Source organism: Anastrepha obliqua, chromosome 2, assembly GCF_027943255.1.
Source record: "Anastrepha obliqua isolate idAnaObli1 chromosome 2, idAnaObli1_1.0, whole genome shotgun sequence".
NCBI classification, from domain to species: Eukaryota; Metazoa; Arthropoda; class Insecta; order Diptera; family Tephritidae; genus Anastrepha; species Anastrepha obliqua.
In genome coordinates this window covers 124,646,723-124,664,182 of record NC_072893.1, presented here as the reverse complement: position 1 = coordinate 124,664,182, position 17,460 = coordinate 124,646,723, and the positions used below count along the sequence as shown (strand labels likewise).

Sequence of the window (17,460 nt, the reverse complement as noted above, 5' to 3'; positions counted from 1 at the left end):
TGGTGTTTTTGTAGGTAATTTGTAGTCGACATTTTTGACAGTTGGCGGATGACAGTTGACAAGTGATGAGTGTGTGCGAATGTGTTGAAGTGACATTTGAGTTGACAATTGCCATTTTTTAACAGTAGAATAATTTGTATCGTTGTGCCATTTATTCATGATTTCATTGTGCATTGTTATCGCACGCACACGCACGCGTACGCAGCAGCAGTTATATGCCAATTTGGTTGTATTGTTGTTTGTATTTGTCAATGTCGATGTGATTCGATTTTCGAATGAAAGAAGCATAAATAGAGAGCAGAGTGTAAATGTTAGTGTCAAGTTGTATATGACAATATATTTAATATTTTGCTTCGTTGTTTTTTTTTATTTGAATGAATAACTATGTCATGCCTGACTGATTGACTGTCTAGCTATTTGGCTATGCTATGTGTGGAATGTTTGCCTGGTTGTGAGTTTGTATGAGAGTTATGCGTGTGAGGTGAGTGATAGACAGATGCACATACATACAAACACACATAAGCAGATGCGAGAAGAATGCGGTTAACAATGTGCCTGTGTTGTTGCTATGGTTGTTGTGCTAAAAATGTGAAAATCATGAATCTTTTTCAAGCGCTAGGATAAATTAGCTGATTAGCTACCGGAAAGAACTCTATACAGGGAGATTTGAAATAATTGAATTAGTGTGGGCTGCGGCTTTCTGCGTAAGGTTCAAGCTTCAACAGTCATAGAAGCTCCCTGGCTGCTGTAGAACTTTTTGAGGTATGACCTGTGCGGTAACAGCTGATTCGTCAGCTGAGTCGAAAGCTAAGGTAATCAGCTCTAACTCTGAACCAAACATCTTTCGGCCAAAGAACCTGAAATATAACTATTTTAAACTATTCTAAGAAAAGTTCGTAACACTCTGTGCAGCGAAATGTAGAATTGAGACTAGGTGACACATACACCATCAGCGAAGTCAGAGTCTACTGTAACAGCTGCGAGATTCTTCAAAGAGAATTATCTGTAGACCGTGAAGAGTCTACAAAGAAGTTCGTATCTAGTAATCTTAGTTGAGCCTAAGTTCCGTAGGAAAGGAAAAGATAGTTTGAGACTGAGTTACGTATAGACAATAACACTGTGGTGTCCAGAGCCCCGAACTGATTGATAAATTGAAGCTGTGAAGCTGCTACTTTCGAATGAGACCAGAGTCAAGTATTGGTGTAGGTTTTGCAGGAACTATGAGCCTCCCTCACATAAAGATTGCAGTGTGCGCGCTTTTTGGTATCAAGCCGTACCATCGAGCAGATCTGTTTTCATTCTACAAGGCATCCACAATTTGGTATCGTTTTTTCACTTTGACATTTCCTTCAACAAAGCTAACTACTCTTCCATACCCATTGAACTGCATAAAATCTGGGTGTCCGACTGCATTTTAATGAAGTTTTTGGATACCTGTTGGTCCTCGGAAGTAACTGTGAACGTTAAGCAGTATAGACCTCTACTGTGACTGATCACCTTTTCCCATACAAATTTGTACTCGGTTGCCAAACGTTTGCCGGCCTAGTATGTAACCATAAAAAAGCTGAAATTCAGATCCTGGACCTCTGTTCGCAGATAAAAAACCCGAAACGGGATAAGGCGTAAATAAACTTCACCAGCATTGTTCGATGAAATGTCTCTTTGAGAGAAAGATTCTGCGGAAGATTTTTGGACCTTTGCACGTCGGTGACGGGGAGTATCGTAGACGATGGAACAATGAGCTGTATGAGCTTTACGACGACATAGACATAGCGCAGCGAATAAAGATCTAGCGGCTTCGTTAGCTGGGCCATGTCGTCCGAATAGATACTCTGCCGCTGAAAGTATTCGATGCGGTACGAGTTGGTGGTAGCAGTGCAAGAGGAAGGCCTCGTCTGTGTTGCAGAGATCAGGTAGAGAAGGACTTGGCTTCACTTGGTGTGTCCAACTAGCGGCAGTTAGTATGGAAAATAAACGACTGGTGCGCGTTTTGCAGTTCAGTCAATATCGAGTAATCGGGTGTATCTCTAATGAAAAAGAATAACAGGGTTCGGAAACTACTAACACAATTCGGATAATGCTCACACTACGCCCATATCCTTGTCATGTCGGTCTCCTTGCCGCGGGGATGAGGCTTAAGTGATGAGTTAACCCCATGTTATGGAGATTAACTTACCACGAACTAAGAGGGCAGCTCCATATAGGAATTGGGTATCCACTCATCCGCGGAACGGTGGAATTGGTGGCCACCCAAGTACTATGTGGAGAGTACCGCACCGACAACCTGGCAGGAGGTATAAAATGCAATGTGGAGGCTAAACAAGGATCTCTCTGCCCGAGGTAACCCACCTTCGGGAAATTCTCCCGTCGAGGAATCGACGGCTCGGGCATCGGATGTGCAGGTCCGAACCCCACAGCCCCCTATGACCGGAACTGACACCCAGGGCTCCGGAGGAAGCGCACTACTAGTGGTGAAACATGGCACATTGGCTATGGCAATGGAGAGCCGAGTGAGTGTGAGCGATACACCGTCGTCGAAACGATCTGAAGCAACTGAACAAGTTGTGGAGGATGTGGAGATGGCGGACAGTCTCTCAGTAGACTCAGATGGATCTCTGGTAGACTCATATCTTACTCGGTAAGTCTTTGACAACGGTTAAACCTGGTGCGAATCAGGTAAGTACCGGTAAAAAGACTGAAGTTACTGGAGAGTCGAACGCAAGTGTTGGTCTATCCGCAAGGCAGATCAAACGAAGAAGACAGAAGGCGAAGCAAGCCGAAGCATTAGCTAAGGCAAGTACTCAAGCTCCGTTAACTTCGACACCTGTAATGGAAACGGGAAAGCGTGGCAAAACAGAGGATTCCTCTGTCGCGTTGCACTCTTCCGGAAATGAAACGGGGTCTGCCAACGACCGGGAAGAGAAGAAAGGCAAAGAAGAGGAAAGTCGAGAGACGGAATTCGGTAATGCCTGCATCCTCGACCCAATCCAAGGCAGACAAACCTTTGCCTGACAAGGCAAAGTCTAAGGGACCTCAAATGTCGAATGACACTCTTCCGTCAACGTCTGGCGAATCATTCGCGAGAATGGCAGCGAAGGCAATGACGGTGGAGATACATACCGGCAAACAAGACGGTCTACTGTCCAAAGGGCAACAATACTATCTTGGCAGCTATCTTTGGAAAGCTATCGGTGAGTTGAAAGACGCGCCGACTTTCGAGGGGAAAAGCGTGGTGGACGGCATCGTAAAGGTGTATTGTTCCAATGCTTTTTCCCGAGAATGGCTGGAAAAAGAGATAGCAAAAATTCCAGCTTGCGAAAACAGCAAGTTCATACTTTTTGAGAGTAGCAAAGAAAGGCTGGTATGAGCGAGTGTCTGGATTCCGGGTCCTTCCTGTAGTTCAGCAGAACTCCTCACACGCATCCGTGTTCAGAACAAAGATCTTGACACGACTCTCTGGAGAGTATACTCGTGCACCAGGCAGAAATCCGCTACCACTTCGGAGGCGGGTTCCCACCTGGTACTGGGTATCGATCTTGGGTCCCTCAAGGTTCTTAAGTCGAAGTACGGGTGCCGTCCTCACCTACATCTGGGGCGAATCCACTTCCGTGTCCAGGATAGGGTGGAGGACAAAGCGTAAATATACTCAGTCTCATGACTGAAGTAATATTACACAGATAAATCTGCAGCATAGCAAAGCGTCTACGGCGCTCCTGTGCCGTAGGCATGCAAAACTGCAAACAAACCCACACATAATACTAATACAAGAGTCATGGGTATGTCACAAGCATATCTGTGGCCTAGGTGCTATGTCGTGGGGACAAATACTTCATTGTGAAGGGAATGTGAGACCGCGAGCATGTATTATCATGCCGAGGTTGATCGAACACACGATGCTAAAAGAGTTATGCTCCGGAGATATCGTTGCTGCAAAAATAAAGTACTTGAAAAGTGGGTACAGTGTCGAAGTTATCATAGTTTCGGCCTACCTACCCTACGACTCTTTACAGCCACCTCCTTCGAGGGAGCTAAGAGAAGTGGTCAAGTATGCAGAATCCAATAATCTGGGGCTAATAGTGGGCTGTGATGCAAATCCACACAACATTGTGTGGGGAAGCAGCAAATGCAACCCCAGAGGTCTCAAGTTACTGGGAATTGATACAATATCAATACCTTCCGGTAGGAATCCTCGAAATGTGGACTGGGACAGGTATGGTGAGCTTGTAACAGAGCGATTACCAAACCTGAAAAAACTCAAATCAGCAGAAATGATTGAAGATGCTACTAAGAAATTAGAAGGTACTTTAATCAATTGCTTTGAGGAACTATGCCCACTCAGGCAAAGCAGACAGGAGAAAGCGGTTCCTTGGTGGAACCCTGAACTGTCGAAGCTTCGTGTACGGTCCAGAAAACTTCTTAATAAGACCTTAAAGACCCAAACAGAAGAGGACTGGGCTAATCATCGACTTACACAGAGAGAATATAAGAAAAAAGTACGGAAAGCCAAACTTGAATCCTATAAAAATTTCTGCAGTAACGTCGAAGAAATGAGGGAAACAAAGATACTTTGTAAGGTCCTTCATTTGGACTGCTCAGTAAGGCTGGATTCCATTCGAAAACCTGATGGTTCGTATACCATTTCCAAATCGGAAACGTTTAATGCTCTACTCGAAACCCATTTTCCGGGTAGTAGAACTCTCTCTGAAGTAGGGAGTGGCATGAACAATAACGGTAGCAACGGTGGAACCTTTAGGTACAGCTGGTACAATGCTAGTCGGATAGTGACAAAGGAATTGATAAGGTTTTCCTTGTCTTCCTTTGAGAACTTTAAGTCCCCTGGACCTGACGGAATATATCCAGCAATGCTTAAAAAAGGAGGATACAGGCTGATTGAGGCCCTGAAAAGGATCTTCACAGCCTGTCTTGCATTTGGTTATATACCATCCCAATGGCGACGTGTAAGAGTAGTATTATATTTATTCCGAAACCAGAAAGAGATGACTATTCCCTAGAAAAAAGTTTTTGACCAATCAGTTTGACATCGTTCATGTTGAAAAGTCTGGAACGAGTGGTGGAGAAACATATTCGAGTGGGGGTATTGCCGAGAAGCCCTCTTAGTAGAAATCAACACGCTTACCAGAGTGGAAAATCATGTGAATCAGCCTTACACGATCTTGTTAGCAAGATTGAAGCCGGGCTGGAAGCTGACGAATACACAATGGGCGTATTCTTGGATATTGAGGGGGTATTTGATAATGTCACTTTCGGCTTCATATGTTCTTCTGCCGAACGACACGGAGTTAATTAAACCATTGTAAAATGGATATATTCCATGCTCTCTGAGAGGCTGTTAACCACTGGTGGGAGCAGTAATGAACAAATTACAGTCAGGGCCAAGCAAGGATGTCCCGAAGGGGTGTTCTTTCTCCGCTGCTGTGGTGCTTCGTCGTAGACTCTCTATTAGTGGAGATGCAGGAACCCGGTTTTCACGTCCAAGCATATGCGGACGATGTCCGTGCGCTAACATCGGATAAACCCTTAAGGAGGCTTTGCACGAAAGTGCAGAGGATTCTTGACAAAATCGAACAAAACAACCATAGTCTTGTTTACGAGAAAACGGAAATTGGATGGACTCAGTCTTCCTACACTGAAAGGTGTGACACTTGGTCTTTCCGATGAAGTTAAATATCTAGGAGTAATCTTGGATAAGAAGCTGACTTGGGAGACACACGTTTCACCGAAGGTGAATCGTTCATTCAAGATTTTTCAGCAATGCCGTAGAGTCTTTGGTAAAATCTGGGGTCTGAAACCTGCTGTGGTCCTATGGACATACACAGCACTTATCAGACCAATCATCACTTACGCTTCTGTGGTCTGGTGGCGACGGAGCATGGTTAAGTCCACAATCCGGGAACTATACAGGCTGTTTATGCATCACGGGTGCCATGAGTGCAACCCTTGGTGATGCCCTAAATGCTAAGCTTGATTTGCTCCCCCTGGATCTTAAGATACAACAGGAAGCAATAAAAGCAATGTGTAGACTCCATAAATATGGTTTCTGGCACGAAGATGGAACTTCGGGACACAGAGAAATCTTTAAGTTGCTATCGGAGCAGTATCCACTGTTTTTGGCACCTAAAGATGACCTGATACCCACAGTTTCATTTGGAAGGAAATTTGATGTCAGATTTCCATTGCGTGAGCAATGTAGCATTCCAGAATGCATGCAGGGAGGTTTGACGGATATTTTCTTTACCGATGGGTCCAAGAATGAAATAGGATCTAGAGCCGGATGGTACTTAAACGATAGTAGTAAGTATCACTATGCTATGGGGGAAATGGCAACCGTTTTTCAAACAGAAGTTTTTGCCATCCTGAAAGTAGCCGAATGGATAATCGAGAGGAGATGGAGCGGGAAACAGATTGGAGTCTTCAGTGACAGTCAGGCTGCACTGAATGCCCTGGAGAACGCGAAGCAAACCTCAAAGATTGTTCAAGAATGTAAGAAGAAGCTTAATTCTGTCGCCAGACAAAACAGGCTTGTACTTATATGGGTTCCGGGACACTCCGGTGTTCAAGGAAACGAAATTGCCGATGAATTTTCTAACCGTGGAAGAGCGGTGCCCCCATAGGGGCCAGAGCCAATAATCGGAACCAGTTCCGCAGGAATCAAGAATTGGATCAGCGCTTATGTAGGCAATCTACATAAAGAGCGATGGTCCGGTCTAGAACGCTGCAGAACTGCAAGGTGTTTTGCGACAAGTCCGAACAGAAAACTGTCAAACTTTCTACTAAAACTTAGAAGGAAAGACATTCGGTTGATGGTCGGCATCATTACAGGACGAAACCCATGGTGCCAGCATATGACCACCATTGGAATCATCAAGGACCCGGTATGCCTGTCATGTTTGGAGGAGGCGGATATCACTGAGCACTTTCTCTGTGACTGTCCTGTCTTTGCTAGAGCACGGCTACAAGTATTGGGTTCCGATGTCATGAGAATGAGTAATATTCGTTCTCTAAAACTGGGGGATATTTACAGATTTGCCAAAGAATCTGGAAAATTCTCACAGAACTAACTATCTCTGTCTCTGATACTTTTCTCCTTCCCTCCTTGACTATCTACCCCCTTTCCAGAGCCTTAAATACAAAGGCCTTTTTAGCCTGAGTGTTTTAGGAGCTACCAAATCTCCTGGTGCTCCTTGGCTCGACCTTTTCAAATTTCAATTTCGCGCCCATATCAGCTTCAACAGCCAGCACTAGTATTTGGAAATACCGCGTATGTTGTAGGTAACTAGCGAGTGGGGTGCCAGCCAAGCCTGGGTATGCCATATCAGCGCTCTACATCTAATGCAGCTGAGAACAAACAGGTTGAGGAAAGTTCTAAGTCGTCGATTAGTGTGGAGGTAACTGGCGTTGAGAAGCTCAGCACGGGGATTATACAGCACATCAAGTGAGATGAACACAACCCCACCGCGGAAATATCAGTAGGAAACAGAAAAAATAGATCTCTGTCGTAGCTCTTTTAAGATGAAAAAGGAGTTGTATCCTTCTGTGTGAGTGCCGCAGGATCGTAAAGTTGCATCAAAACTCAACTTTTGAGGTATAGCTTGGCACTAAATTCAACTCTAAAGAATGGCGTAAAGCATCCGAAATGAGCTAGAAATATCCGCTCTGAAAGCCGGACCGCAGTCAATGGCAGATGACCTCTATGAAAACCCCAGCAACACATCTCAAATTGAAATATTTTGAGCCTAAGAGACTGTATTTTTTATTCTTGGCCATCGGATTAGTGCGTAACTACCATTCGGTTGTCCTTAGAATCGGTTCTCCGTGCATGAGACAGTAAAAGTATAGAAAAAGTTTTGCCTAATAGCGGTTGCTCCTCGCCAGGCCGTGGCAAATCTTCGAGTGTATTTCTATCATGAAAGAGAACTCATCACAAAAACGATCCGCCATTTAGAGTCGGGTTAAAACTGTAGGTCCCTCCATTTTTGGAACAACATTAAGATGCCCACCACAAATATGAGGAGGAGCTCGACAGGGGCACCCGAAGTGTAGATTGGTATCTGTCAGATTTATAAAGAGATTTTCAGAAAATTTATGAAAGTGATCGTAAAAAGCACTGGTTTATCCCGGGACGTACTAAGTGACGACGAATACTGTATAGCTAGCAGTACAAATTAGCTGGTTTCTACTTGGGTTTACTGCTTATTCGCCTGCCTCAGTCATCAGAACTACTCTGCTAGCCTCTCGTTTGAATAAAACACCTCGGGAGGTTGTTATTTCTTCGTGAGAAGAAAGTGTTTCACAGGGTGCCAGCACCACAGAACGCAAATTTTTTGAGAAGGTGGAAGTTAGCCACTTCGGGTTCTACCACTTCATTAGCTGGCTCTATATTTAAGATTTCCAATAGACTTTTGAAATAAACGACGGCTTGTGCTCTGCTTAAAGAACAGTTTTCGGTGGGCTGTTGTAGTTAATTTCGAATTACTTCAAATTCTCATCAGGTCTATCAAACAAATAGTGGGCCCGTACTCGGCTAAAATAATAGCTTCTAAGCGCTTTTATAGTTAATTTCAGATTTTAAATGAAGAAATTGCATGAAATAAAATTTGTTGTGCTGTGTATGCGATTTTTGTGAGGAATTTTATTTTTCCATATTTTTCTGTGTGTTGGAAAGTTATGCTTATGGAAGTAAATATTTTATAAATAGTTGGATTGCAAGCGCTTGAACGTTAATACTAAACACATACATACATATGTATATATGTATGTTTAAAGTTGCAAATTTTATTTTTGAAAAATATGTGAAAAAAATAAAAATTTTCTGAATTTGTATCAAACACATTTTTTTGTTTCAATAAAAAATATTGCAAAGTCTCTTTTGCCAAGTTTCTGTTTCAATTTAAATTTGCTTTCATTTTTTACACACTTGCTCACATACACTAACATTTAATGTTGGTTTTAAAAAAATGTGTACATGTGAATGTGTGAATATGAGCATGAGCGTGTATTGAAAAATCCTATGCAAAAAATGTTTATTAAAAAATGTTCACTTAATATTTCTCTAAATCAATTATTTGCTGTTGCTAACTAACTCACTAACTAAGGACCACAAATGAATAAATAAATGCAAACTGCATGCAATGTGCGTTTGTTTCTCAACAGACATACATATATACATATGTATATAACTAAGCTTGTAAGTAAACAAAAAGTAATAAATATGTGTACTTAAGCAAAAAGCAAATAGCTTCAATTAACTGGAACAAACCAAATGAAAGAACATTTTGCAATGTAAGCAAAAGAAATTGTAAAAAATATAAACCAAAGTAAAATTAAAAAAATTAAATAATTGTATTTTTTTATAAAGCTTTTTATAAAGCTTTTGCTATTTGATTCGTGGAATTAATTTTTCATATTCAAACCACTAATTTAAGCGCCGTTAAGGCAGAACTTCATATTTTTCATGGCATAAACTTTGGCGAATGAATAATACAAAGCGCATTTTTTGTTTTTAAACTGTTACGACTGAAGGACCCAGTCAAATTCACGCATTGCGTTTAGAGAAATAAGGATTTATTAAATAAAACGGTGAAAAATTGCCTACATTTTGGCGCACAATTTAGGTTTGCATAGATGCACGATTAATTAAAATGCTATGCTGAAAAAAACGAGAACAGAAATTCAAATATCCTTGAATTTTGAAAATCAGTATTGAACTTTGGGTGCACACAAAGCAGTGGGAAGTTTTTTGATTTTTATAAGCATACTTTTTGGTGCTTAAAGCGATTTTTTTCTAAAATATTCGTGGCGATTTCACCGACTTTTTTTGTAACTATTAAAGTAGCAACGTAAGAGGAGGAGGAAGAGAAAAATGCTGCTCGCTTGTAGCAGAAGAGTGAGCTTTAAAGGCATTATAAGCTAGCTTTTTAGTATTGGGATTAAGCTAAGAATGCTTAAAAATTCTATGTGATCTGCTATGGAAAATGCAGTGGCTCTAAAGCGCCTTCTGATCAGATCTCCTTGAAAAATATTAATACAGCTGCTTTGTTTAGCATAATTTCAGGCGAAAAACAATATTTCAAATACTTTAAAATATTTTAAAATTAAATTTTACTTGAGTAACGTAGTTTTAGGCGCATTAAATATGATAACTTTTATTATTTTAAATCATCATCATCATTAGCATTACAGTCTTGTGCAGACCATTGCTTCCACTATATTTTTTAAATATTTCTAAATATTTTGGAGTAGAATGTTACTTGCGTAACACAGTTTTAGGCGCATTTGATATGTTCACTTTCAATCAAATAAGGATGTGTACTTTGAAATTTGATTCAAGATCTTTTTAACATCGTTTCTCAATTTTTCCTTACATAAATTCATTCTAATGCCAACTTTAAATTTTTCAATACGGAATTCATGGTTGATTTCGTCTTCTTTCTTCTATATGGTAGCTTTAGAATTGTTGACAAAACAATTTAAGGGGTTTTCAATATTGATATTAAATTGCAACTACGTAGATTGCATTTGAAGATTTCCAAGCCCTTCTTTCAGTACCAATGCGATATTTCTATAACATATAATAATTTTGGGCATAAGCGTTATTTTACTGCATTCATAGTTAATGCGAGTCTATTCACATTTCCTTCTACATTCTTTTCTTTTAATTTGTAATAGCATATTTTAGGGTTGAGCTATGCCATTATGAGTGTCTGAAGAAGATTTTGGGGAAAAATATAGTATATATTTATTTTGAATTTTCATGTTAAGCATTTATTGCAAAGCGTTACTTAGTGGCATACTTTTCAGCGTGATAGATTTGTGCGATATAATCTAAGGCGCATTTTTTGCTCTCACAATTGTATTGGTTTTGTAATTTTTTCTGGTTTCGTAGTACCTCATTTTTATTATTATTTATTTTGTTAGAAGTAGAAAGTGGTTCTATTATTTGCAGCATACTTTCAGGGCCGATAAGGATTTTACGTCAAATTTGAAAAAATAACCTCCCTTTCAGTTATGAAAGTGAATTTAAAACCTTGAATGGAAATTCTGTTGGTCTAATTTAAGGTGCATGTTTTGTCTTAGTTTGCTTTTTCGGATTTCGTTTTCAAGCGCTTAATTTCATTGACAGTAAAATGGACTCTTGACTGAAAATTTTTTATTGTGCATTATTACTTTTCATAGGTGCGGAGTTCTTAAGTTGGAAAGTAAATATTTGTAGCATACTTTCCAGCGCGGAAAGTTGCTGCTTATTATGAAAGTGTCTTGAGAAATTTTTTTTATATTTTTTGATCTAATTTTAGGCGCACGTTTATTTTAGTTTGAAGTTTTTGAATTTCACTGCCAAACGGATAATTTTATTGACCGTAAAATGAACTGTTATTCGAAATTTTTTGATTGTATGGGTTTTAGAATTGAAAGTTGATATATACACCATATTTTCCGGGGACGGAAATAAGTTTGAATGGGCTTTGATAACTATTTAGCTCAGCTTAAGATCTGAAAAGTATTTTAGAAAATTTTTTGTCACATTTATGGGCGCATATTCGAGCGCAGTTTGAACTTTCATGCATTTTTTTCAAATAGATGACCTTATTAGTAGTAAAATGGGCTTTTGACTCAGAATTTTTTTGTTGTATACAATTACACATCAGAGGTGGGGAGTTCTAAGATTAGGAAGTAAATACTTGCAGCATACTTTTCGGCATGGAAAATAATTTTGAATGAGCTTTGATAAATATTTAGCTTGGCTTAAGATCTGAGTTATGAAAGTCATTTGAAAAATATTTTTGAAAATTTTTGTTCTACTTTTAGGCTCAAACTTATTTAAGTTCGATTTTTTTTAACTTTGTTTTCAAATGAATAATTTTATTGACAGTAAGATGGACTTTTGATCACAAGTTTTATTTTTTGAATGCGATTATTTTTCATAGATGGGGGTTTTAAAACTAAAGAGTAAATACTTGCAGCATACTTTTCGGCGTCGAAAATACTTTTAAATGGAACTCGATGAAAACTTAGCATTGTTTAAAGCCTGAGTTGTTACTTATTATTAAAGTGACTTTGTTATGTTTTTTAAATTTGTTGGCCTACTTTTGGGCGCATATTTGAGCTTAGCTTGAACTTCTATGGGTATTTTCCAATTAATAATCTTATTGGTAGTAAAATAGATTTTTGACTGAACATTTTTTTGTTGTATGCGATTACTTTCCAGAGGTCTATTTTCGGGAGTGAAGAAAGATTTTATATGCATTATTATTTTCGAACTAATTTAGCACATTCTCAGTTCTATGCAGATGGTTTCTTATTATGAAAGTGTCTTGCGAAATGCTTATGGAAATGTTGTTAGTCTACTTTTGGGCGCAAATTTGTGCTTAATATTTCCTTGAGTTATAATAATTAATTTTTTGCACGATTTCAAATTTTTTCGACGAGCTGAACGTTCTGTTCAGCGTTTAATATTATTTTAAAATTCATGAATTTATTTAAGCTAAGGGGTCTGGTTTGCTACTGTAACGTTACAAGGCTTTAATATCGCTCTAAGGGGGTTAGGTTTGTTAGTGGGGTCTAACTTGTTGGCTCACTCATTAACGAAATGATTCGTACGTAATTATTTATATGTATACGAGTATATTCTTCTCATAATATGTTTTTTTCTTTCTGTGGGGGTTACTGTAAGTAACTGAAAGTATTCGAAACAAACAAAATCAAATCAAAACTATAATTATCATACTTATATAATCTGTACTTCTTTAACATGCGCCGCTTGAAACGCCGCCACAGATGCGCTATATATTTGACAATCTCTGCATAGCAGGTGGCCGGCTCTGAGTTGTTGGTGCTGGATGCCAGCGTAGAGGTGGAAGTGTAGCGTGCGCGCTCCTGTCGCATACGTTCCATTTCGCGTTTTTTCGTCTCGGAAAACTGGGTGGCGATAACGACGAGGCAGAGATTAATCATGAAGAAGGAACCAATCTAAATGAAGAGAAAAAGAGAGACAAAAAGGAAAAGTTTAGCAGAGAAATAGCAAAGAGGAAATATTTTATTATTGGTATTGGATTGATCAGCTTTCTAAGGCGGCTATGAATGCAGCAAAAGCCTTGCTTAAAAATTAGTGCATACTTTTAGGCGCTTAGAGTGCATAAATTGAAAATTTCTCGGAAATTTCTGAATTAGTATATTAGCGCGACTATAATTAATACAAAATCTTGTAGCTTTCTCACTCACATTACATATTTTTAGGCGCTTGGGGGGTTTGTTATTTCGGTTTATGAGCCTTTGCATGTAAATTTTATACTTTAACAGCTTCCCAATAATTTTACGCAACACAAAATAACAACCCAAGCTATTTGTAAATTTGGTATGCATACTTCTAGGCGCTTCGAGGCGTGCATGCACTTCACATTATTTAACAAATTCGCTCGCTTCCCATAAATTCTGTAGTGCGTAATATGTGCGTGTTCGTGAACTTTTTGTCACATATTAACACATTTGTAAAGTAATTGTTGTTTTTGTGGTTGCAGCTCAAAACTTTTAATAGCTGCAATCTGCAAATGGTATGTTTGCTGAATCAATGCCGGCAATTGTTTTAGGCTAGGTAGTTGTAGATGTTACTTTCTGTATTGCTGGTTTTCTTGTAATTTTTGTAGTGTTTATTGTTGTTGTTGTTGGCGCATGGCCTACCATATGGTTGGGAATAAAATTTTCACGAGCTTTCGGTCAGTAAAAGCGACAATGCAGACAAAACTTTGCAAGGAGATTAAAAGTATGCCGAGCATACCTGACGGAGGAGACCCAGTGCGAAGCGGAGTCGGGCGGGGTGAAGTTTTTGGAAATATGTGCACTGGCTTATACTACATATGTGTATAATATGTTAGTGTGTGAGTAATAACGAATTTATAATTCGAAAACTTTCTCCTTGAACTACCTGCCCAAAAATTTGCAACAGATTTTCAAATTCTATTCTCTGTTAGTTATTAAATTTACATTTTATCTTGATTTGTGTGCGCATACTCGTATAACGGTACATTAAGGTGCTAGCGTAGAAATGAGCGGGCTGCTTTTTCAAGTGAAGGTTTGGTTTGTTTTATAATTTCGACCAAAATATTTTAGCTTAAGGGATTTGTACGAAAATTAGTCTATTCTGGAAATATCTCTATCAAAAAAAAATTATTTTTTTTATTCAAAAATATTGTTTTTTGAATTTTATGCAAGTCTTTTAAGTTTCCAATTTTCTAGCAGCTGAGCTCCTTTGTGTCCAATCGTTTTTTTCTTGATTGATAATACATTTTTTTTCCTAGGAAACTCAATTTTTAGAGTTGCTATCAACTGAGACGAACTCAGCAGTATCGCTCTATGGAGTCGAAATATTTCATTGGAAGTCATAAAATTTTTGACGAAAAAATTAAAAATTAAAATTTTTCTTATAAGCTTTGAGAAGCGTGACTTTTTTTGCATTTGAATTCGCCAGTAGGCTGAGACTCCTTAACACAACATACATCTGCACCTACGGCGCAGTATGCATGCAGCTTGTTGACATGCTGAGAAATTACGGACAATTGCAGTTTGTGACAAAAGTTGGCAATGCAATTTTTGCATGGCGACAACTTTTTAATTTACAATGCAATAGTCGAACAGTTCGTCAGCCGGTCAGAGAAACGTCACTTTTTTTCCTTTCATTTCACGTAAAACTATTCAACAGCCTATAGCGCATGTGTGAGTGCGTTTGTTTGCATACATTGTACTAGTATGTGTAATGAAAACTTTCTAGAAAATATTGTTTGCCAATTGTGAGGCCTGTTTGTGTGCTTGAATGTGTCTCCTTGTCGTGTTGCTGCTCCTAAAGTGACACACGTCGTATACGCAACATATTGTTTTGAGTTGAGAGCGTTGAGTGTGAGTGAAGACATGTGTTGTTGTTTATGTTTGCGGCATGTATTCTTTTCTCAACTTTTGCTACGAAAATTTACGCATGCAAGAGTGTTGTTGACAATTGAAGATTTTACGGATTATTTTAATTTATTTTTACATCAGTTGGAGAGTAAAAAGTTGAGTTAAGCCAGAAAGTTTGCATGATTTTGTAGTTACCACAGGAGTTTTCACTGAAGAGTATTTTGTAAATTTATTTGAAGGCCTTGGTAAGTCCTTAAGAAGTCTTAAAAAGTTTAAGTATTTCATGAAAATCGATAAAGTTTTGGTTGCATTAGGAGTTTTAATGAATTTCTTGCACCATTTTAGAATACCTTGCTTTACTTCAGATTCCAATATTAAATTTGAGAACAGAAACCCACCCTTTTCTCGCTTGTATTTTAACGAGTTTAAGAAAAGGTTTTGCGGTTGTCATTTCATCACTCCGGCGCTGATTTCAAATGTCTTATCGCGAAATGCGCCCCAAAGTAGGCTTTTAGAAAATGCTTTTGATATAGAAGGGCAGAAAAATTCTCAGTTAGGCTGTATAAGTACGAGTAAAGTAATTCAGAGGATTTATTTGAAGTTTGGGTAGAGCGCAGACCTTGTGGTGCTTTTTCATATTTGCAAAAGAAAATGAGAATAGGCACGTGAATTGATTATTGAGAATGAAACAAATAAAAGAAGCAGAGTTTATTTGGAGTCTAAAAAAATTTGTTATACATTTGAATCAGTGTATTTATGTATATGTTGCGGAAAAATGTGGATTGGGTAATTATACCGCATAAGTTAATATAACAGCTGGTTTTCGATAAAGTTATTCAAGAAAACTCCTGAAGCGAAACTTTTTCTATGAATATGGATCTTTTTTATAATTTTAGTATAAGAAATTTATTGTTGCGCTATTCGAGAAGACCTGTTTTTCATTCTGGGCAAATATATTACCAAAAATAATTTCGAAAAAAAATTTGGAATATTTTTTTTATAATTTTTTACAAGATAATTAAAAAAAAATCCTACAATATTATTTTCGTTCGTATCTTCTGTTACTACTTATGTATCAGAATTTTTTGATTTAATTTTTCTATAAAAAAAGAGGATTGCCAAGTATGTGGTTTTCATGGAAAACTACTTTTTTTGCTGTTTTCTTTAAAGCAAAAGCTGGGGCAACATTTTTACTAGACGCCTAGTCTAGTCAAATAATATTTTTTCAAGACATTTTAATTTTAAAAATTTTGTTTAAGTGCAGTTAGTTTTTAAACTAGATATTTTTAGGTTAGGTTAGGTTTCTTAGTAAAACAGGACTTCTGCGTAGGATTGTCAAATATTTTTTGGATATGAAAATATTGTCGAATTTAAGGAGTAGGCTAAGTGAATTGAAATAAATCAATAATTTTTTGAAAGGAAGTCAACATTTTTGATTTGTAGGTTATTAATTGAAATAAAAGATTAAAATATAAATAAATGTGAAAAATTAAGGGGACAGATACCCGTAAAATTTCGAGAAACAAATTTTTGTGTTTTCATAAAATGTTAATATAATCCTTTAGGAATATGCCAAAAATGTTTAGAACGTAAATTTAAGTATTTATTATATTTTAGATCGTCAACCGTGACGACTCTATTCTTTGCGTTCGACCGCTGGGAGAGGTATAGGTAAGTATTCAAACTTTATATGCGTTTTTCTCAAAACTATATTTTTCGAATTGGCGTACACGATAACTCAAAAAGTTATTGACCGACCTCCCTGAAAGTTTGCATACATCTTTGTCATGATGTTACTTTATATGTGTTTCAACTTTTCGAAAATTTTTCGAAAAAATAATTTTTTTCGAAGCAAAACTAGTGGGAAAATGCGCCCCAAAATTCATTTTTCTTATGCATTTTATTCCGCGAATGTTTTTTCCATTTACTGTTAATTCATATAGAAATTATTACATTAATAAACAAAAGAATTTTTGGTTTTTTGTATTCAGCTCACTAACGCCGATGCTACAATGCCCGCCGATTGAGAAGCCCCGCTGCGACCTTTCTGGAAGAATTGAGTGTACATCCGCCATTTTAAATGATTAAAATAATAAAAAAAATTTATACTACTTTATTGTATAAATAACCTGTATGCCAATTGTGAAAAAAATATATTGACTTCCTCATTTTAAATAATTTTAATGAAAATCAGGGAAAATATGGCCATTTATAGGTATCTGTCCCCTTAAGTAAATAAATAAATTTTACACCAAATACTTTTCCCGAATATTTTAATCCTCTAGTAACCTCGTATATAGATTTTGTAGGAGAAGATCTCTAGTTAAACTTTTTCATTCCAGTATTCTTTTAAACCCACCGAATTAAATTGTCTATCGATTTTTGAGCAATGAAATTTCTTTTCTTCGCATACAGATATAGTCTGAGAAGACCTCTATTTTCTAAAAATAATGCTGCTCGTAATTTTAATCCTCCGACCACCAAATTCTTCTTTGTACGAGAAGATCTCTAGGAAATTTTTTTCAAATCATTCTGACAATCCAGTGATCTTCCCAACCC

The 17,460-nt window shown here is 37.8% G+C and overlaps 1 protein-coding gene across 1 annotated transcript in view; it reads right to left on the bottom strand.

Moving 5' to 3' along the window:
- The window catches only part of LOC129237458 (uncharacterized), a 205,043-nt gene that overhangs the window by 60,382 nt on the left and 127,201 nt on the right, over positions 1–17,460 (bottom strand). Inside the window, exon 8 of the mRNA XM_054872231.1 lies at positions 12,758–12,984. Within this exon, the coding sequence (XP_054728206.1) occupies positions 12,758–12,984 (227 nt within the window). The remainder of the gene's footprint in view (positions 1–12,757; positions 12,985–17,460) is intronic.